The sequence below is a fragment of the Arachis hypogaea genome, chromosome 4 (assembly GCF_003086295.3).
Source record: "Arachis hypogaea cultivar Tifrunner chromosome 4, arahy.Tifrunner.gnm2.J5K5, whole genome shotgun sequence".
Lineage (NCBI taxonomy): Eukaryota > Viridiplantae > Streptophyta > Magnoliopsida > Fabales > Fabaceae > Arachis > Arachis hypogaea.
In genome coordinates, this window is record NC_092039.1 from 7104242 (window position 1) to 7123849 (window position 19608).

The 19608-nt window shown below is 32.2% G+C and overlaps 2 protein-coding genes across 4 annotated transcripts; one reads left to right on the forward strand and one right to left on the reverse strand.

Annotated features, from left to right (window-relative positions):
• Positions 1 to 10721: 10721 nt before the first annotated feature.
• Positions 10722 to 17526, forward strand: LOC112796075 (phosphatidylinositol/phosphatidylcholine transfer protein SFH9). 2 transcript variants are annotated; one of them, XR_011880888.1, is made up of 13 exons: positions 10727 to 11025; positions 11153 to 11181; positions 11727 to 11810; positions 11922 to 11975; positions 12148 to 12225; positions 12428 to 12481; positions 12578 to 12637; positions 12727 to 12822; positions 13359 to 13460; positions 13577 to 13657; positions 13906 to 14252; positions 15812 to 15878; positions 16870 to 17526. XR_011880888.1 is itself a non-coding variant. In XM_025838346.3 (12 exons), exons 1-11 carry the CDS (start codon positions 10971 to 10973, stop codon positions 14221 to 14223), a joined length of 1011 nt encoding a protein of 336 aa, XP_025694131.1. In that variant the 5' UTR covers positions 10722 to 10970; the 3' UTR covers positions 14224 to 14252; positions 14367 to 14652. The 2 variants fall into 2 exon arrangements, 1 of the variants encoding a protein (XP_025694131.1); XM_025838346.3 differs by lacking the exons at positions 15812 to 15878; positions 16870 to 17526 and adding an exon at positions 14367 to 14652 and having other exon boundaries at positions 10722 to 11025.
• Positions 15113 to 18684, reverse strand: LOC112796074 (WEB family protein At1g12150-like). Of its 2 annotated transcripts, XM_072234934.1 has the most exons (3): positions 18499 to 18682; positions 18113 to 18384; positions 15447 to 17303 (listed from the first exon to the last, which is right to left on the reverse strand). In XM_072234934.1, the coding sequence occupies exons 2-3, from the start codon at positions 18275 to 18277 to the stop codon at positions 15705 to 15707; spliced, it is 1764 nt and encodes a 587-aa protein (XP_072091035.1). In that variant the 5' UTR covers positions 18278 to 18384; positions 18499 to 18682; the 3' UTR covers positions 15447 to 15704. The 2 variants fall into 2 exon arrangements, with proteins under 2 accessions (XP_025694130.1, XP_072091035.1); XM_025838345.3 differs by having other exon boundaries at positions 15113 to 17303; positions 18113 to 18684.
• Between the last annotated feature and the right edge of the window lie 924 nt (positions 18685 to 19608).

Consider the following 19608-nt stretch of genomic DNA (forward strand, 5'->3'; position numbering starts at 1 on the left):
GTTTCTAACCAAGTTTGTTTGGAAGGACGATGCTTTAAAGTGGTTTTCTTGAAAGCAAGGCTTCGCAATTGGTAGGTTGACTCATGTACCTGCAGGTAATGATGAGTTTATATTCAATTTTGATCTTATTTATTTGATGATTTAAATTTAAAATCTTAACAGCATGTACCATTTTATTCAATTTATCTACACTAGAAAATAATTGTTCAAATAACTTTCAGCAGTTATAATCTGTAGATTATAAAAATTTAGAATTGTTCTATATTTTTTAGAAAAATTAATCTTATGCGGATGTGTAGATACATAATAATTGAAATCGCATAGCCTAATCCATTTAGCAATTTAAAAGTGGGATTTTAACCAAGTTTTTTGCAGCAAATACCAAAGAATATTACCAACGACTTCTGTTGAATACTCAAAGAGGATGTATAAATTTTTGAGATATAAAAATAGTAGGAGGAACAATTTATGCTACGTATAGAGATGCATGCTTCATCCTTGGACTCTTGTAAAATGACAGAGAATTCATGGATGCAATTAAGGAAGCATGCTCATGGGCCTCAGGATCATATGTTAGAAGGTTATTTGTCATTCTATTAACATCCAACAATATCTCAAGACCAGAACATGTCTGGGATAGATGTTGGCATGAACTCTCAGATGATATTTTGTATCGATAGAGAACCGTGATGAACATGAGGGATAAGTTTTTATAATTGTAATTATAAAAGTTCTTCATTATCAATCATTTTTAGTTTGGTTGAATTTTTACAGTATCGTATAATATGCAGAGTTAACCATGTCAGATGATGAGATTAATCAGTTGTGCTTAATGGATGATATAGACAAGATCTTATATTCCTATGATAAAACCTTGAAAGACTATCCTCCTATGCCTTTAGCAACTGAAGTTGATAGTTCTTTGTTAATTAAAAGGGTTATCAGGGAAGAGCTAAAATTTAACAAGGATGATTTAAAGAAAAATTCCTCAAACATGTTAGCCATCACAACACCTGAGCAGAAATATGCATTCGATAAAATTATTACAGCTGTGTATTGTGATGAAGGGATTTTTTCTTTGTGTATGGTCATGGGGGTACTGAAAAAATATTTCTCTAGAACCTTATGTCAGCTGAGATTCGCTCAAGGGGTGATATTGTGTTAAACATTACTTCAAGTGGTATTTCATCTTTATTTCTTCCCAGTGGAAGAACGACACACTCAAGGTTCAAAATATCGCTGAATATAACTAAGGATTTTGTATGTAACATCAAATCCGGTTCCCCTCAAGCAATACTACTGTTGAAAGCCAAACTTATAATTTGGGATGAGGCTCCAATGGTTAGTAAGTATTGCTATGAAGCGCAAGATAAATGTTTAGGTGATATCATGAGGTTTTCTCTAACATATAACAAATATTTTTCCTTTGGAGGAAAAGTGGTTGTACTAGGTGGAGACTTTAGACAAATTCTTTCTATCATTTCACGAGGATCGACACAAATTAGTCTTACCGTTGAAAGTTTTGTCAGGTGCTCAAACTAACAAAAAACGCAAGACTCTTTGTAGGGACAAATGCTTCAGATCAAGATGAGACAAAGCAATTTGGTGAGTGCTTATTGGAAGTTTGTGATGGTCTAATATGTGACAATATGGATGGTGAATCTGAGATATGTCTTCTAGGAGATATTGTTATTCCTTCTTCGCACCAGAAATTTGATGAGTTGGTTCATTTTTCTTATCCAAATATTTTGGATAACATGTCCTCAAAAAAAATTTTCAAAGCAAGAACTATACTGGCTCCCACGTTGGACATCGTTGAAGAGAACAACAACCATCTGATGGCTATCATTCCTGGAGGAAAAAAATTATATATTAGTTCGGATTCGATTTGTATGGATGAAGGAAATATGAAGAGTCAACTAGATCTCTATGGTCTTGAATTACTTAATAGCATAAATTGCTCTGGTTTGCCTCCACATAAATTAATACTCAAGGTTGGTGTTCCGACGATGTTACTGAGAAATATTGACCAATTCAGTGGTCTTTGTAATGGTACAAGGCTACAAGTTAGGAAATTTAGAAATCATGTCATAGAATGTGAAGTTTTAACGGGTAACAATGTTGGTCATATTGCTTTGATTTCAAGAATGAATATGGTACCAACAAATGAAACCGTCCCAATTAGATTCCAACAAAGACAATTTTCCATAATAGTATCGTTTGCCATGACAATTAATAAGTCTCAGGGACAAACTTTATCTCATGTTGGATTGTACTTGCCCAAACCAGTTTTTATACATGGCCAACTATATGTGGCACTTTCAAGAGTTAAGAGGAAGAGAAGTTTAAAAGTTTTACTTATGAATCACGTAGGAATATCTGCAAATTCAACCATCAATGTAGTTTATAAAAAAATCTTTGAATAAATAGGATTCTAATATAAATATTTTCATTTTATTTTAAATTCTGTATCAATATATAATTATTTTACTCAAAAAAGTGTAACTAATTATTACTCACTATTTTTAACTTAAACTTTGATTTTGATAATAATTTTATAAATTTCTTAACATAATAATTATTATTATTTTGTATTTTTTTTAAATATCTAAATATATAATTTTTTTTACTTTCATAAATTTTTCGGTGCTTAGCACAGTTCATACACTAGTTTTTTAGTTAAATTTTAGAAACTAAAATCGTACTTAATCAATCAATTATATTATGTATATATAAAAAATTAATTATTAAATTAATTATTTTATAAAATTTAATTTAAAATATAAAATATATATTAAAAGAAATTTAATAATATATATTTATATATTAATACATAATAAATAATTTAATGACTCCATTTTTAACGTGTTTATTCGTCATGAAAGTTGAAACTATAAATTTTTAAAGGTCCCAGCAAGGAAGCTTTCGTCATGGATGCAAGACGAAGATATTGTGCGAATTTTAATGATTCAGCAAGTATATTCCATTTTCTCCGATTTTTTCTTTTTAGAAAATTGACGGTGAATCGGATGCTACAAAATGGATCTGAGTGGGACCACCAAAATTAACGATTGGGATTCTTTGATGCTCATCTATTGGGCCATCAGCAGTCACAATCATTATGAATCCGCGGTTTTCTTTTTAAAATTAGAAAATAAAAAATTACCCAAAAAGGAAAATAAACTAAAAAAAATTGGTTATATTCACATTAGTCTCTTAGATTTTAACGAGACAAAATAGTCCAACGAAACAAGGAATATTATTACATAAGCTAAATAGGTTTTATTCCGTATAAAATTTGTTTGACTCATTGAAATTTACAAAAAATAAAAAATATTTCAGTATTATTTCCTATTTTCCTAAATAGAGGTGAGAAGACATGTTTATCTCTCGTTGAAAAGTGTTTGGTACCACAAGAAAGAAAGAAAGTAAAATCACGGATTTTTTAAATAAATAAATAAAATAAATATTTTATTTTATTAAAATATGTAATTTATAATTTTATTATTAAAATCTATTTTTTATTTATGTTATTTATTGAAATATTATCTTTTATTTTATAGTATATTTTATTTATAATATAAATAAGATAAGACACATTATAGATTAGTTGCATGTATCATGTTTGCACACATGATATATGAGATAGAGTAAAATTCACGTATTTCATTTATGATATAAACGAAATATACTCAAAGTTAAATTGTTTATAAAAGAAGAAAAGAATTTAAAGAATTATTAGAGTAATTTTTATTAAATAAAAAAGAATATTTACAGAATGAAAAAGAATCATGTTCACAATCCTAACAAAACCGATCCCTTTTTTATACACCCACACTTGTTAATTATTCTTAAGGGGTATTAACTGATGGACTGCTATTGGTTCATTTTTTATTAGATTACAGTTGATTATTACTAGCTAAGCTTATATTTTGGGCTATTGTTCTCAATACACCCCTTAAGCTCAAGTTGCTCTTTGGAACAATTCTCAGCATGTTTTTGAGCCTTTCATAATTGGTTACCGACAAAAATTTTGTTAAAATTTCAATAACTTGTTCAATTCCAGGAATATGTACAACTTACAATGACTTGTTGTTGATCTTTTTTCGAACAATTTGGATATCTAACTGAAAATACTTCGTTTTGTCATGTAAGACTGGATTTGCAGTGAGCAAAACAGTGTTTAAATTGTCACAAAATATTGATGGAGCAATAGTCAATGCAATCTTCAACTCAGACAACAAATTCTTCACCCATATAATCTCTGCTTCACAGCTGCCAAGCTTCAAAATTCTGCCTCAGTTGAAGACCTACTTATAGTTGTTTGTTTTCTGCAAGATTAAGTAACTAAATTAGTTTCCAAGAAGACACAATAACCTGAAACAGACCTCCGATCCTCTAAATCTGCTACCCTGTCAGAATCAGAAAAACCATACAACCTATAGTCGTTGCATTTATGTAAGAGCAAACCATGTTCTTGTATTCCTTGAAGGTATCTTAAATTCTCTTTACAGCCTTCGAGTGAGCAAGTAAAAGGCTGTGCATGAATTGAGAAACCTTCCTTACAGCAAAACTCAAGTCAGGCTTAGTGATGGTAATATATTGCAATGTACCTACCACAGATCTAAAGAGTTTCAGATACTTAAATTGTTTTGAACCTATAGACAGTAACTGCAAAGAGGAGATCATAGGAGTAGGCATAGCACTTGCCGCACTCATTCCTAATTTAGATAGTAGGTCTTTAATGTATTTAGTTTTGGATAAATGAAATTGTCTAGTTTCAGTTTTATGAACCTCAATACCAAGAAAGTAGGATAACTCTCCTAAGTCTTTGAGAGTAAAAATCTTATTTAACTTTTGTATCATAACATTAATTTCATTTGAATCATTACCAATGATGATAATGTCATTAACATAACATAGAATATAAATGACATAATGAGAGTCATGTTTGATGAATAAAGATATATCAGACTTAGTACTAACAAAGCCAAACTTATTTAGAATATTGCTAATCTTTAGAAACCATTCTCTTGGAGCCTACTTGAGGCCTTAAAAGGCTTTATTTAATTTACACACTAAACTGTCAGAATCATGACAGAAACCAATAGGTTGATGCATATATATAGTTTTATGTAAGTCACCATTAAAAAAATATTATTAAAATCCAGTTGTCTTATAAATCAGTCTTTAGATAAAGCTATACTTAACGCAATTTGAATCATGGTAGGTCTGATAACAGGACTAAACACCTGTTTAAAATCAAAGCCTTTAGATTGGTGGAAGCCTTAAGCCACCAATCTGGCTTTGTACTTTTGTATGGTGCCATCAGAAAGCCTTTTTTATAGTGAAAACCTATTTAGATCCAATAATTTTGGCATTTTGAGGTTTTATTTCCGATTAAGGCATCATACTCCTCATGCATAGCATTTTTTCAATGAGAAATAGCCAATGCAGCACTAGGTATTTTAGGAGGTGTTTCATATAAAACTTTAAAATCAACATATTATTAATTAAGGCTTTGGATTTAAAATTTTCAGTTTTAGACTTGGTGAGCATGGCATGTTAATTTAGAGGTTTAAGAGATATAAAAGCATTTACAGATGTAAGAACGGATGCAGAATTATTATTATTATTATTATTATTATTATTATTATTATTATTATTATTATTAGAGTCAATAGGTGGAGGCCAGATTTGTATCCTAGAGATGGGAATAGGATGTGTTTCAATATCACAGTGTATGGAATTAGAATTAGTAGGAGTACTTGGATTATGACTACTAATATCGCTAGGATTACAATTTATATACTGAATATTTAAAATAGACGAACTATGAGATGAAAAGCCTAAAACATAACCTATACCAGAAATAAAATGGTTAAAAGAACTAGATTTATCAAAATCTCTAGAGGAGTCATTCTTATCAATTTTAACAAATAGTTCCTTGTAAGGAAAGGAGACTTCATCAAATTGAATATGTCTTGTGGTATAAAGTTTATCACAAAATGAAAGGCATTTGTAGTCTTTTGAGTTTGGGGTATAACCAAGAAAGACACATTTATGAGATCTAAAATCCATCTTTGTTTTGTTGTAAGGCCTTAAAAGAGAAAAACAGCTACTACCAAAAATTCTTAGAGAAGTATAATCAGGGACAGTGTTAAACAAGGTCTCGTAAGGAGATTTGTTGTCCGAAATTGGAGTTGGGATGCGATTAATTAAGTAGCTGTTAAAACAGCCTCATCCCAGAAAATAAATGGCATAGAGGCTGTAGATAACATGGCAATACTCATTTCAATGAAGTGCCTATGTTTTCTCTCTGCCCTGCCATTTTGTTATGGAGTGTAAAGACAACTAAACTTTTGAACAATACCTTCATTGACCAAGAATTGACTGAACTGATGAGAAGTGTACTCTCCACCATTATCAGACTGAAAAGTTTTTATTTTATGGTTTGTAAGATTCTCCATTTCTTGTTTAAACTGTTTGAAAGCTAACAGAACTTGAGATTTAGAGACAAGTAAAAAAAAGAAAAGTATATCGAGAATATGCATCAATAAAGGTAACATAATAACAAAATTCTAAGTGTGATACAATGGGTGCTGGACCCCAAACATCGGATTAAACAAGTTGGAGAGGTGCATTGTAGACAGTAAGTGAGGAAATAAAAGGCAATTTACGCATTTTAGCATGCATACAGTTTTCACACACACCAAAAATCAAAATTTCTTTATTATTGTCCATGTCAATATTACAACTTGATAGAATTGTGAGTACAATTTTCTTGGTTGTGTGGCCAAGTCTTTTATGCTACAAGTCCAAAGAAACTTTAGAAGAAATAAAAGTACAAGATTGTAAAGAATCTAGAAAAAAATTAGGAACAGTAACATTGAAAAATCTGTAAATGCCACCCTATTTATGTCCTTGAAAAAGCACTTTGTCAGTTTGTTGGCATTTAACAAAACACACATGAACATAAAATTGAAAATAAACATCATTATCTTCAACAAATTTGGAGACACTAATAAGATTTTTGGTGATTTCTGGAAAATAAATTAATTATTGTAATCTAAAATATCTATTAGAATCATAAACATATAATCAAGAAGTACCAATTTTAGATATATGCAAACCTGAGCCATTCCCAATTTGAACTTGGTCAGAGCCTGAATAATCTGAGGATGTGATAAACGAAGATGAATCAGGAGTAATGGGGTGGGAAGCACCAGTATCTGAGTACCACAAGGAGTCAGCAATAGATCTTGAAGTAGCTATGTAGGCAGTAGGATGATGAAAAGATGGAGGGGGTGGTAGTGGTGTAGTTGTAGTGGTGTTGACTTGTGATATATTAGAAGAGTTTGGTGAATTGGTGAAGGAGGTGGAAGAGGGAGTCGGAAAATTTTGTGATGGAGGAGGTATATGCTGATTGAATCTGTTGAAACAATGCCAAGTAATATGACCAAATCTACCACATATCTGGCATTGTGGCCTATTCTGATTGATAAAGGATTTACCTTCTCGTGAAAACCTACCACCTCTACCTTTTCTTCCTCCAAAACCACGACCTGAATTGGAATTGGAAGGAAATGAACTCTGAGAGATATTAGCTTGAATCATAGAGGTTGTGAATTTCTGGAATTTGTCAAGCATATTATCAAAGGTTAAAATTTGAGTTTCAACCTCATAAAGGCTGAAAATTTCTCGTTTGGAATTGACGGTATGAATTAAAATTTGATATTCTTCATTCAATTCCTCAAGCAGGGCATCAACATGTTATTCAACAATTAAAGGGGAGTCTAAAGCTGCTAAAGAATCTACAATTTTCTTAATCTTTGAAATACATTCAGAAGCTGTTGAACCTTGCTTCTTGATAATCTTTATTTGTGCTCTGAGCTGTTTCACACAATATTTGGTAGATTCCTTAAAATATTGTTCAATTCTGTCCCAAATTTTATGACTGAAAGAGCAACCAACCATTCTGGTTTTGAATACACGATCAATAGATACCATAAGCCAAGACTGGAGATTATAATCATCTTGAAGCCATTGGGTATATGCTAATGACTCGATTTCATTTTATTGATCTTCAATCGTAGTGAATCTGGGAGGAACACGATCTTTATAGAGATGATTTTCCAAAAGCTGACCTCGAACTGCCGCCAATGCTTGTTGTTGCCAAATTTTGTGATTTTTTTCTCCCAATTTATCACTATTTGGAGTAAAAGGTCGGGAGTTGAACAACTGAGGTGGAAAAGAAAAGGAATTGAGATTAGCAAGAAGATTATGGTTGTTGGTGTTGGCAGAATTTTTAGGATTTGAATTGTTGTTGTTGTTGGTCCTAAGAGGTGAATTATTAGATGAATATGGAGATGCATCCATGGTTGAGAAAAACCTGAAGTCGTGATACCATAAAAGAAGAAGAGAATCTTAAAGAATTACTAGAGTAACTTTTATTGAATGAAAAATAATGTTTACAGAATGAAAAGGAATCATATTCACAACCCTAACAAAACTGATCTCTTTTTATACACCAACACTTGATAACTATTCTTGAGGGGTATTAAGTGATAGGTTGCTACTGGAGTATTTTGATTTCTCCTGTTTTGGCTCGTTGGCAATGAACATGTGCGGCTCATGTTTGATGTCCACGAGAGAATCATACTTGAACAAGTGATGGAGTTTTCTGTGAAGGTCAGCAATGTTGGCGGTAGTGGTTCTGTTAACGCGAATTTTGTCTAAGATGATCCACCTCTTGTACCGCCCCCTGTATTGTGCTAGTCCGGAGATGTCCATAGAAATGGACGGTGAGAAGTCTGACAAAGAATATATTGCCGACAATAATAAGGATGAGGACTTCATATCAGAGACTTCGGTAGGTAGATTAGTTCGGTATCTTCTGTCTGCTCCGCAACAGATTTTGGAGTTATTAGTTGTACCCAACGACTATCACAGATGCACTTACAAGAGGCTACAATAGTTGTTTGTCAGGAAGGGCTGGGAGGCACAGACTCAAAAGTAATTTCGAAGTTGATCACTTTCACAATGTGTTAAGTCACGTTCATGCAATTAATGTCTTCGTTCTGTGTGTCCGCGAACAATATAAAACTTGAGTATCTCACAAATATTAAGAAAAACGTTCAAGAAAAGAAGAAATAAAGGTAATAGAGAAAGAAAAAATAACAAAAGAGGAACTTTAAACAAGTTCTTTATATATGCACATCTAAATCTTATTTCAATGTAAGATATTCATAATCTTATTTCGTTTATACTATAAATAATATACGTAAGACTATGTAAATCGATAAAAACACTATAAATTATATATTTTAATAAATAAAATATTTATTTTATTTATTTAAAAAAATCCGTAAAATTAAGTAGACAATTTCTAGTGATTTTCTTTCTCTTTCTTTTGGTAATAAAGTAGTTTATTTGAATAAATTAATATATTGAGAACTCTAATATACCTGATTATTTATAATCATCTATATCTATACTTTTATGCTATATATAATGGTGATATGAAAAAAATTGGTATATAATTCTTAAAAAAATATTTTGCTAACCACAAAAAAAATTAAATGCATGACCTTTTAATTTTAGCATATTTATCATCTTGATTATCTCAAATTTATTTTTGTTATTATTATCATTATTATCCATATTTAATTTTTATAAAGGTAGTTTAGTAGTTACATTAATTTCTATTAATACACTAGTTAATAATAAGGACAACGATTTTACATAGTTAGTATCAGTTGTTTAATGATCTGAAACAAGTGAAAAATTTTGAGTGGAAAGGCAAATTATAATAAATTATTATTTTTATTTATGAAATTTAAAATTCGATAAATTAATTAACAAATTATTTTACTTTAACGAAAATAATTTTCATATGACAGAATATTCAAACATTAATTTTATTTGTGAATAAATTTATCAGGATTTTAGTTTTTTATAAATATAAATAATTATTTATTAATATTTTGTGGATACAAAATTTAAGTTCAGTCTTTTAATAATATATTATCTATAGCATTTTTAATTTTTTATGAGAAAAATTTGTTCAATTTAATATTCTGAAATATGACGCTAATAATTTGGCATCTTCTATTATACTTATATTAGAATAAAATTTAAAATATTTTTTATTTTTATAAAAATAAATTTTAATTATTTTGTTGGTGTTAATAATTTTATTAAATTTATAATTAAATTTTATAATTTTTTTAATTAAATTTTTTATATTACTTTTAATTTTATAATTATATCTTTTTTATTATAAAAAATAAGAATTAATTAAATATTTATTTACAAATTAAAAGTATCACAAGTAAAAATTTAATATTTTAATTAAATCTTTGATCACATATTTTTTTATAAAAAATATTCTGTTAATTTTAACGTTTTTGACATAAAAATAATTTAATTACAAAATTAAAAATAATATAAAAATCCAATCAAAAAGAAAAATATAAAAATTTAATTATAATTTTGGTAGAATTATAAATATGAACAGAATAATTAAAAGTAAAAATAATGTATTTCCTTTTTCTCTAAAAACAATTTAAATTGTCAAGGTTGTAATTTTTCAGAGATTAAAATATATATAATCATGTTGGTGGAAAGTGGAAGAGAGATGAGTGGTGGTGTAGGCCCACCATGCCTGAATCTTGGGTCCTCACTGCACTCTTCACTCACTGTTATATATTTTCTTTTTCAATCTGTCTTAGTAGATTCTCACTATATTTTCTCCTTTTCATTTTTCTTTTCTTTTCTTTTCTTTTCTTTTTTTTTCCTTCAAGTTTCGGTTTTGCTCTCTCTTCACAGTAACGGAGAGGTGCAACAAACAAACAAACAACACAGACACAGTGAATTTGAAGCTACACTAATTCTGGGTTGGTGTTGCTGTTGCTTCTGATTTCTCTTCCTCATTTCTCAAAGAACTCAAAAAGAATCAACAGCAACAAATGGGGGATGTTTCCCAGGATGCCCTCAACAACCTCAAATCTCTCATGGATCAAGGTCTCACCTTTTTCATCTCTCTCTTAATCCTTGCTCTTTTTTCTCATCTGGGTCTCTCACTTTTCCCCCTTTTTTTTATGCTCATGTTAAAAATTTGCTTCTTTTCTCTTTTTGTAATTATGCTTAGTTGAGGAGCCATTGCAGAGAACCTTTCAGGTAACCCATTTTCTATCTTTCTTTATCTATTGTTTCTAGATACTCATTCTGATCTGATTTCAACATTCTGAATTATTCATTCTAAGCTGCCCCTTTTTGTTATCTGGTATAGTTTTTGCTTGTTTTCAACATGTGCTGGTTTTGATCTCTCTGTACTGTGTGGCTGTGTAAATTATTCTCTATTAGTTCCTTTTCGGTGGATTGTGTCTAGTGTGGCCATTTGGAGTCATGATGGTTAAAGTAATTTTGAATGTTTCATTCATGTTGTTAACTAATTAGTGCTGCTATTCTCCTGCATGCTTTTTGGTGGGATTTATAGTTTGTATTGATTTAGTAGGAAGGGGATAAATTGAGATCTGATTTTCAAGTTTTGAAGTTTCAATCAATGTAGCACTGTATATCTTTAACACTATTCACTAATTTGCTTGAAGGATTTATTTATTCATAGTTGTATTAATAATTTCTTCTTTTTCTGGATGGATGCAAATTTCATAAAGTGCACCTAAATGTTCCCCTTTTGGAATTTAATCCTGGGTGATATGCAGAATGTTCATCAAGGATATGTGACTGAAACCTTAGTACGATTTCTGAAAGCAAGGGAGTGGAATGCTTCCAAGGCTCATAAAATGGTAAGACATACTTAAGCCAATTGTTATGTTGTTTAGTGCTAAGCAAGTATGTTCTTAATTGTTGTAAAAACTATGAATTTTCCGTAACATAATTGCTCTATCATGTTGCAGTTAGTTGATTCTCTAAATTGGAGAGTACAAAATGAGATTGACAACATTTTATCCGTAAGTTTATGTTTTTGATGATCCTTTTAACTTATTGTTTCTGTTTCCTTAATTTGTTCATTTTTCTTTTTTAGTTAGATCTTTAGAATCCCCTTTATATACTTAGCAAGACCTTGTTGACAAATGGCTATGAGTTTTTACTTGGTTATTCTCGATGATGTTTCATTTTCAGAAACCAATAGTCCCGCCTGATTTATACAGATCAATTCGCGATTCACAACTAATAGGATTGTCAGGTTACTCAAGAGAGGTGCTCATTCTGAAACATAATTTTTTTTTTGTTGGTATCCCATGTCATCTCGGTCACTTCTGAATGTATTTTCTTGTCAACATGTGCGAGTTATGCTATATTTGCAGTTCAGCACACATTGTATTCTCCTAAATCAAATTTATATAATTGTCTTATCTCTGTTTCTTTTTTCCCCTCTCTCTTTCTCTGTGATCAATTCCAGGGTCTTCCTGTCTTTGCAATTGGTGTTGGGCTTAGCACATTTGACAAAGCATCTGTAAGTTCAATTTATTAGAGAAAGGAAGAGAAACATTGGTCTGTTGGGAGGCACTATTTGACTTCTAACTGTATCCTGATCTTGTATGATCCGCAGGTTCATTATTATGTTCAGTCTCACATTCAGATCAATGAATATCGTGACCGTGTGGTCTTGGTGAGTATTAGTCTTTGGATTCTTCTAAGATTAGTTTGGTAGTTTAGCTTCTGCCATTTCATTGAGTTTTTACCCATATTTGTCTGTAGCCTTCTTCATCAAAGAAACATGGACAACCTATTACCACATGTGTAAAAGTTTTGGATATGACTGGTCTGAAGTTCTCGGCCTTGAACCAAATTAAGGTACATTTATTTCATGTAGCTACTTGGTCCGGCACAGTTGCTCTACTTGTGAATTCAATGTATTAACAATGAATTTTGATGTTAAAATAAGAAGCGTGATGGTTTGATGTGAATGGTATGTATTTAATATATTAATCCTAAAAGAGAAAAAGAAAAAGAGAGTAAATATTTGAATAGTAAGTTTGTAAAAGCAATTCAGAATTGGTATACTGAATAAATCTGAGAACATATAGAATTTATTTATTTATTTATTATAATTAAGATAGGGAGAAAGAATTGAATACTCACATGTCACTATAAGTAACCTTTGGCATTACTGAAATGACATGCTCAATTGCACTCCAAGATTCTGATTTTAGGCCAGAAAACCTTTGTCAACTGGTTTTATTTGTTTTTGGATATTTCTAATATTGTTGAGCTATGCTTTTCTTTTTTATTGAGGACTCGAGGGCTATTGTAATATCCTTTCCTCCTTGTTAATAACATTTCTCTTTATATATAATACTGTTACTAAGTTGTCATTCATGTCATTGCAGTTGTTAACAATAATATCATCCATTGATGATCTGAACTACCCTGAGAAGACAAATACATATTACATTGTAAATGCCCCATATATATTTTCAGCATGTTGGAAGGTGAGAAGATATTTCGTCTTGCGACTTGGTTACTCTTGTGATATTCATGGCATATTAGTTTAAGTTGAGCACCTATTTGAAATATCAGCATAATGTTAAACATTTAGCATTAGCAGGTAGTGAAGCCACTTTTGCAAGAAAGGACAAGAAGAAAAGTGCAAGTCTTACCGGGTTGTGGGCGAGAAGAGCTGTTGCAGGTAAACTTTTTGGTTTCTGTATGATTCCTCAAAAAGCATTACTGAAATATGTGCTTCCCAAAGCAGATATTGTAATCTTATTTATGTTTCTCTTTGCATATTCGTGTTTGCATTTTTCCTATAAAAAGTAGTTGTAGCACAGGTTAATCTCCTCAAAATGCTTGTATTGTTTCAGAAAAAAATATCTTCATTTATTGCCTTATCTTATATGGTTTGATAGAATTTAAAAATCAAAATTTGGCATGCAGATAATGGACGAGGCATCTTTACCACATTTCTGTAGAAAAGAAGGCTCCGGATCTTCCAGACGCTCAGAGGGCAGCAGTGAGAACTGCTATTCCTTAGATCATCCCTTCCACCAAGAACTCTACAATTACATCAAGGAGCAATCCAGGATCCATGAAAAGGTCGAACCCATCAAGCAGGGATCCTTCCATGTAGATTTCCCCGAGCCTCCAGCTGAGGAAGTAGAGATTGCCAAGACTATAGAGTCAGAGTTGCACAAGTTTGAGAACTGCAATGGAGTTTCAGATTCACTAGATGGCCTCAAAATCAATGGTGACTGAACTACTGAAGTAGCTTGGGCGTTTTGACGGTTTGTTAGTTACTCCCTTTGTTTGCTTTTTATCTGTTACTATTACTTTCTGATACATATTAATTGTATTGTTTTCTGGATACATTGATCCGTGGATGTGCCGGAAATTAACAGTGATAGATGAAAAGGAACCGACGGAGTATCTTTCATTCAGGATGTGCACTGATGAGTTAAAATGGTTTGTCCTGTTTAACCATTTGAACCAATCTATGTGTAGTCAAGGGGAACATTCACATTGCTTAAACATTAGGATTCTGCAGAATTAGTTTAGCTTTTATGTTAAGGTTGAGGAATTCAGTAGTAGTTGGAATAAAGTGGATACCCCAGCTTTAAATATACAATAGAGAAATGTCAAATATAGTATTTTGTTTATGACGTAATGTGTTCCATCTCAACTTTCCATGGTTTGCCTTCTCAATTTATATTTGTCTACTCTTGCAATTTGTAGGGTTGGACTTGGGAAAAGGGGTCTAATTATTAATATGATTAAATATACTATTCCATTTATTCACAAAGGAAAATTTTTGTTGTTTTTCCTTAAATGTCTTACCTTTGTACTTTATTTGTAATATTTCAACATGTTCTTTTATACTTGATGCATAGATTTTTTCAAAAAACAAAATACTACTAATTACAAACCATTTAGATGAATTTGAAAAGCAATTAATTGGATGTAAAATGTATGAGTTTTATGTTGTCTCAATTGATACTTAGTCCCAAGCACGTTAGGTTAATTGATATTGTTTGATATTTACCAAAATGAATTCTATATCAATAAATGTGAATGATAATAATTCTTTTCATGTAGTTGGAGTATTCTAGTGAGGATGGATCTTTTCAGGATCTAAACATTGGAGTAATAGATTAGGAAAAATTTTCTTCATAAACAAATTTATGAATAAATACATGATGGGAGTTGGAATTTGGAAATAAGAACAAAACAAAATAGTATGCACTTTCTATTTGCATGGTTTACACTTTACAAGATCATCAATGCACCATTACCAGAAGCTGGCCTTGTCCATTTTGGTGCCTCATTTGGAAACAAATTGCAAATGTCCTTCATTTCCTGCACTCAATCATCATCTTCAGCTTTTTATAATTTTGCAAAGTAAAGAAGCAAATCTAAAGAGAAGCTAAATCTAAATGTTTCTCCTAAACCATTGATTTTTTTTTTTTATTTTTTTAGTTTTTGGAAGTTTTAAGGGTCCTAGGAACCCAAAACTTTAAAACAGATTTTGACAATGAGCTTATCTGCATTTGCAAATTGTTTTATGGAAGCTGTTGATCGATAAAATGATCATCATGGACATGTAGTTGAAAGGAACCTCCCAAATCCAAAAGAGAAAGGGCAAAATTTGAAATGCTACGACCAATATGGTTCCCTTTTGCTCCTTTTGATTATAGATTGAACACCATCTAAATATCTGATCTTTGACTTTCTATAGCCTTCTAGATGTGCAAGGAGATTGATCTTGCAGAATTTTCTGCATAGTCCATATCGCTGTTTTGTTCTTCACGCCACCTTCTTAGCTCATCTTCGACTGCTTCTTTCGCAGAATCTGCCATCTCTGCATTCCTAAGAGCCATATCTGTTGCAGCCTTAATTTCTTCAATTGCTTTCAGGTTAGCTTCTACTTTCTTGTCCACTTCTCTTTTCCGTGCATTGATTGCTTCCACCTGAGCATGTGCAGCTGCTTCTGTCCTCTCAATCAAATCTTCGGATTCCTTGATCTTTCCACTCAAAGCTGCAAACTCCTTGACTGATAATACAATCTTGCTATTAGCATTAGCATTAGCATTAGAATTAGAATCTGCATCGGAGACTCTCCCTCGCATATCAGACAATGTTTTCATTTCCTGAATCGCTTTCCGTTCTGCTGCTTTTGATTCTTCAGCCTCTCTAAGGGCATCCTCCAGCTTTCTCCCTAATTCTTCAGCCATGGCCTGAGCTTTTTCAGCTTCTCGCTTCAGCTCTTCGGTTTGTACTCTCAATTCTTCTTCTTCCCTTTTTGCACTTTCTGTCTCCAATGCTAGCTCCTGAATCTTCAAACTCATCTCTTGAGTGAGATCAACTTCCTCCACAGAACCAGGGTCAGGCCCTGCCTCTTCCTTGATAGTTTGTAGTTCACTGGTGAGGCTGGCAGCAAGAGCTTCTGCCGCCTGTTGCTTCTCCTTAAGTTCTTCTTGGTCTCTCTTCACTTGTTCTAATTCTGTCCTAAGAGAAGCAACTAATTCTCTCAGGGAATTTTCTTCTGCAACAACTTCATGCAGCATCTTTGTAGCTTGTTTAATCTCATCAGTCATTTGTCTCACAGATTCCATTTCAGAAGCATGTGCCTCCCTCATCTGCTCCTGAAGAAGCTGAATCTCTGCACTTGTTTCGGCCAGTTTCACCTCTAGGCTTGCTGTTAGTTCAGGGTCATATTCGGCCTTTAAGGCCGTCAACTTTGCCTGCGCATCTTCCTTTGCGGTTATGTAATAGCTTAGTTGGCTTTCCCTTTCCTGCATGACCTGTACCTGTTCTTCTTGTGCTTTTAGAGTTTGAAGCTTCAGCTGTTCAATTGATGCCTTCATGTTTGCGATTTCATTTGACATTTCATTGACTTTTTCCAAGTTCATCTTCGTGGAGCGTTGAGCTTCCCCTGCAGTTTGGAATGCAGCCAACTTTGCCTCCAAAGCTGCATCGAAGTCTTGCCTTATCTGGTTGAGTTCTTGCTTGGAAGCATCTAGTTCCTTCACAGTTGTTTGATACTCCTTTCTTGCTTGCTCTAGTTCTCTTTTCCAAGCTTCATATCCTATAGCTTTCTGGGACAGTTGTTCCTCGAGTATTTTGGCCTTGTTCTTCACGACTTCGGCTGCCTCTATTGCCGTCTCCTTAGATTCTCTGACACTGATGAGCTTCTTTGTCAAGTCCTGCAGTGTCACATTGGCCCTCTCAAGCTCAGCAAGTGCTTTAGATTTTGTATTCTCAGCACTGCCAAGCTGTTTCTTTATCATGTTTAGTTCTCTTTGAGCCAACAGAAGTTGTGTCTCCTTTTCCAGTACATTCTGCCAAACACAAAAAATTGAGACTTTTTAAATTGTATCCTAATAGCATCTTGAACAAGCATTTCTACAAACACATTGAAGGCTCTTGTAGGGAGTGTTCAGATTAGTTGTGGAAGAAATTACTTATATCAATTATTGTATGTATAATTTATTTTTTCATAACTGAATATGATAAAAACTAGTTGGGTGTTATTTGGTATGAAATGAATGGAGTATGAATATTAATGTATAAGGTATGAATGACCTCATTATAAAAATAAGGGAGTAGTTGAGTACATTGTTGATAAATGTGAAAAGAAAGAGGAAAAGAAAATGAAAATGAAATTCACATTTGATTCTATAAAAAAATTAAAAAGGACCAAACGTTCCTCTAATTAAAAGAAAAAAAAATGTGCATTTTTTTTACAGCTAAGTGGTAAAATGATTTCTTTTGAGGAAAAACGGGAGAAAAAAAAAGATAACATCTTAGTGTAAGAAAAATAATAATCTTCTAAGTCAAGCATTTTCAATTGTATTTCATTATTTTGTTAACATCTCTTATCTCAAGAAGGGAAAAAAAAAAGGTTGTTTCAACAATGTTTTTACGATAAACGATCATGTTGAAATACAGATAAAAAAACATATTTCTTCAAACATATCTATCATGGTACTTTAAGTCGATATGCCGTATATTTATGGCAACTATGTTACGTATACGCCAAAAATTATTACTAAAATGAAAATTCCCAGTTTATGTAGCCTGAAATGTGATCAAGGTAATAGAACAAGATATTACATTTGGCATGCATGATAGGTGTTTGTTAAATTACCTCAGAGGATTTCCTCTTGATAGAAGAAGATTTTGGAACTGCTACCTCACCAAATAAAGTAACAGCAGCTTTCACAGATTGGAATGGAGCCCTTGTATCTATCTCTCCAATCTCTCCCCTTGGAGACCCCAATTCCTTTTGTGATTCTCTTACTCTGAAGCTCATTCTTCTTCTGATGATAATAATTATTATTATAACAATAACAATATATTCTTTCTCTTCTCTTCTTTCTTACAATGACAGCAATATGAATAATATCTATGTGTATATATCTGCAAGATTAATAAATAGTGAGCCTTGATTGTTATCAAATGAATGATGAAACTGTATAACACATCACAATAATATATGATCACGCCAACATTGTTAGTATTATTAATTCTTACATGAATGAATAAATGAATGAATGAATGTGAAGAAGCTAAGGCCTCAAGAGTTTTTATGAATGAATAAAGCAAAGCTGAAAAAAACGAAGATGAACAAGTAGGTTCCTTTTAAGTCCAGGTTTTGAGAACGTTGAGGAAACAAAATTAAAAGGGAATATCCTAAAAGATGGTTGGTGCAAAAACTCTGCTTGCATGGTTCCAATAATTAGGTTATATGCTGTTTTTAGGGTACAGGGCTTAGAGAGGTTTGTGGTGGTGCAATTAGGTAAATGGCAACCATACAGGGTTGTCAATTAAAAAATAAATAAATACATAGCTTATAAAAGTAAAAAATTTACACTTGGGGTATTCGTAGGAAAAATAAACAGAAATTTTCGATTTTTGAAATTGGGTTACAATAATGTGACGTTGTCAGAGCTTGTTACAGTAAAAGGTGATACAAGATGTGTCGCGTTCTTCACTTATCCATAGTTTTAACTCTAGCGTGACACGTGTGCTAATTTCTTCTCTTATGAACTCTTGTTGCATTGTCTAGCATAGGTGTGTTTGGATTTGCGTTGGAGAAGAGAAAAGCGCGTTTGAGCTTCTTGAACGTTTCATCTTTGTGTTTGGCAACATTTTTGTACTCTAAACGCAGAAGTGATTTCTATGTTCAACCCAGATTTACCAAAAGCTATAAATTCTAGCTTTTCCGTTTAGCTTTTCACGTTGAATTAAAAAATGGGCACCGCTACACATACAAGCAAATAACGCATACAATCCTTACAAGTTGGCTCAACTCAAGTTTAATCTACGCGCACTCCCTCCCTTTAAATGGAGCGTCAATTTCACGCGCGTCACTCGAACGATTACGCTTCGAAAAAACCGCTCGTTATGGCTCACTCTTCCTCTTCTCCTTCAAAGATAACACAAATCCTCAAGTTTCGAGCAACATTCCAAACTGAAGAGACATTTGAACTCGTCGCGAATAATAGCAGAAACCATCAACAAAATATTACTCAAGGTACGTTATTGTTTTACTCATCTTGTACATTTTCCACATTTCTGTTTCTGATTTCGAAATCGAAGAACTATGTTTTACTGTTTTTCTATGTTCTTCTAGGTTTTATT

Bases quoted from the DNA above. Each gene is read 5' to 3' on its own strand.
- LOC112796075 (XM_025838346.3), top strand. From the start codon at position 10,971: ATGGGGGATGTTTCCCAGGATGCCCTCAACAACCTCAAATCTCTCATG. The intron at 12,638-12,726 runs GTGAGTATTAGT...ATTTGTCTGTAG, and splicing joins ATCGTGACCGTGTGGTCTTG to CCTTCTTCATCAAAGAAACA. The intron at 12,823-13,358 runs GTACATTTATTT...ATGTCATTGCAG, and splicing joins CGGCCTTGAACCAAATTAAG to TTGTTAACAATAATATCATC.
- LOC112796074 (XM_025838345.3), bottom strand. From the start codon at position 18,277: ATGAGCTTCAGAGTAAGAGAATCACAAAAGGAATTGGGGTCTCCAAGG. The intron at 17,304-18,112 runs GTAATTTAACAA...TGTGTTTGGCAG, and splicing joins TCAAGAGGAAATCCTCTGAG to AATGTACTGGAAAAGGAGAC.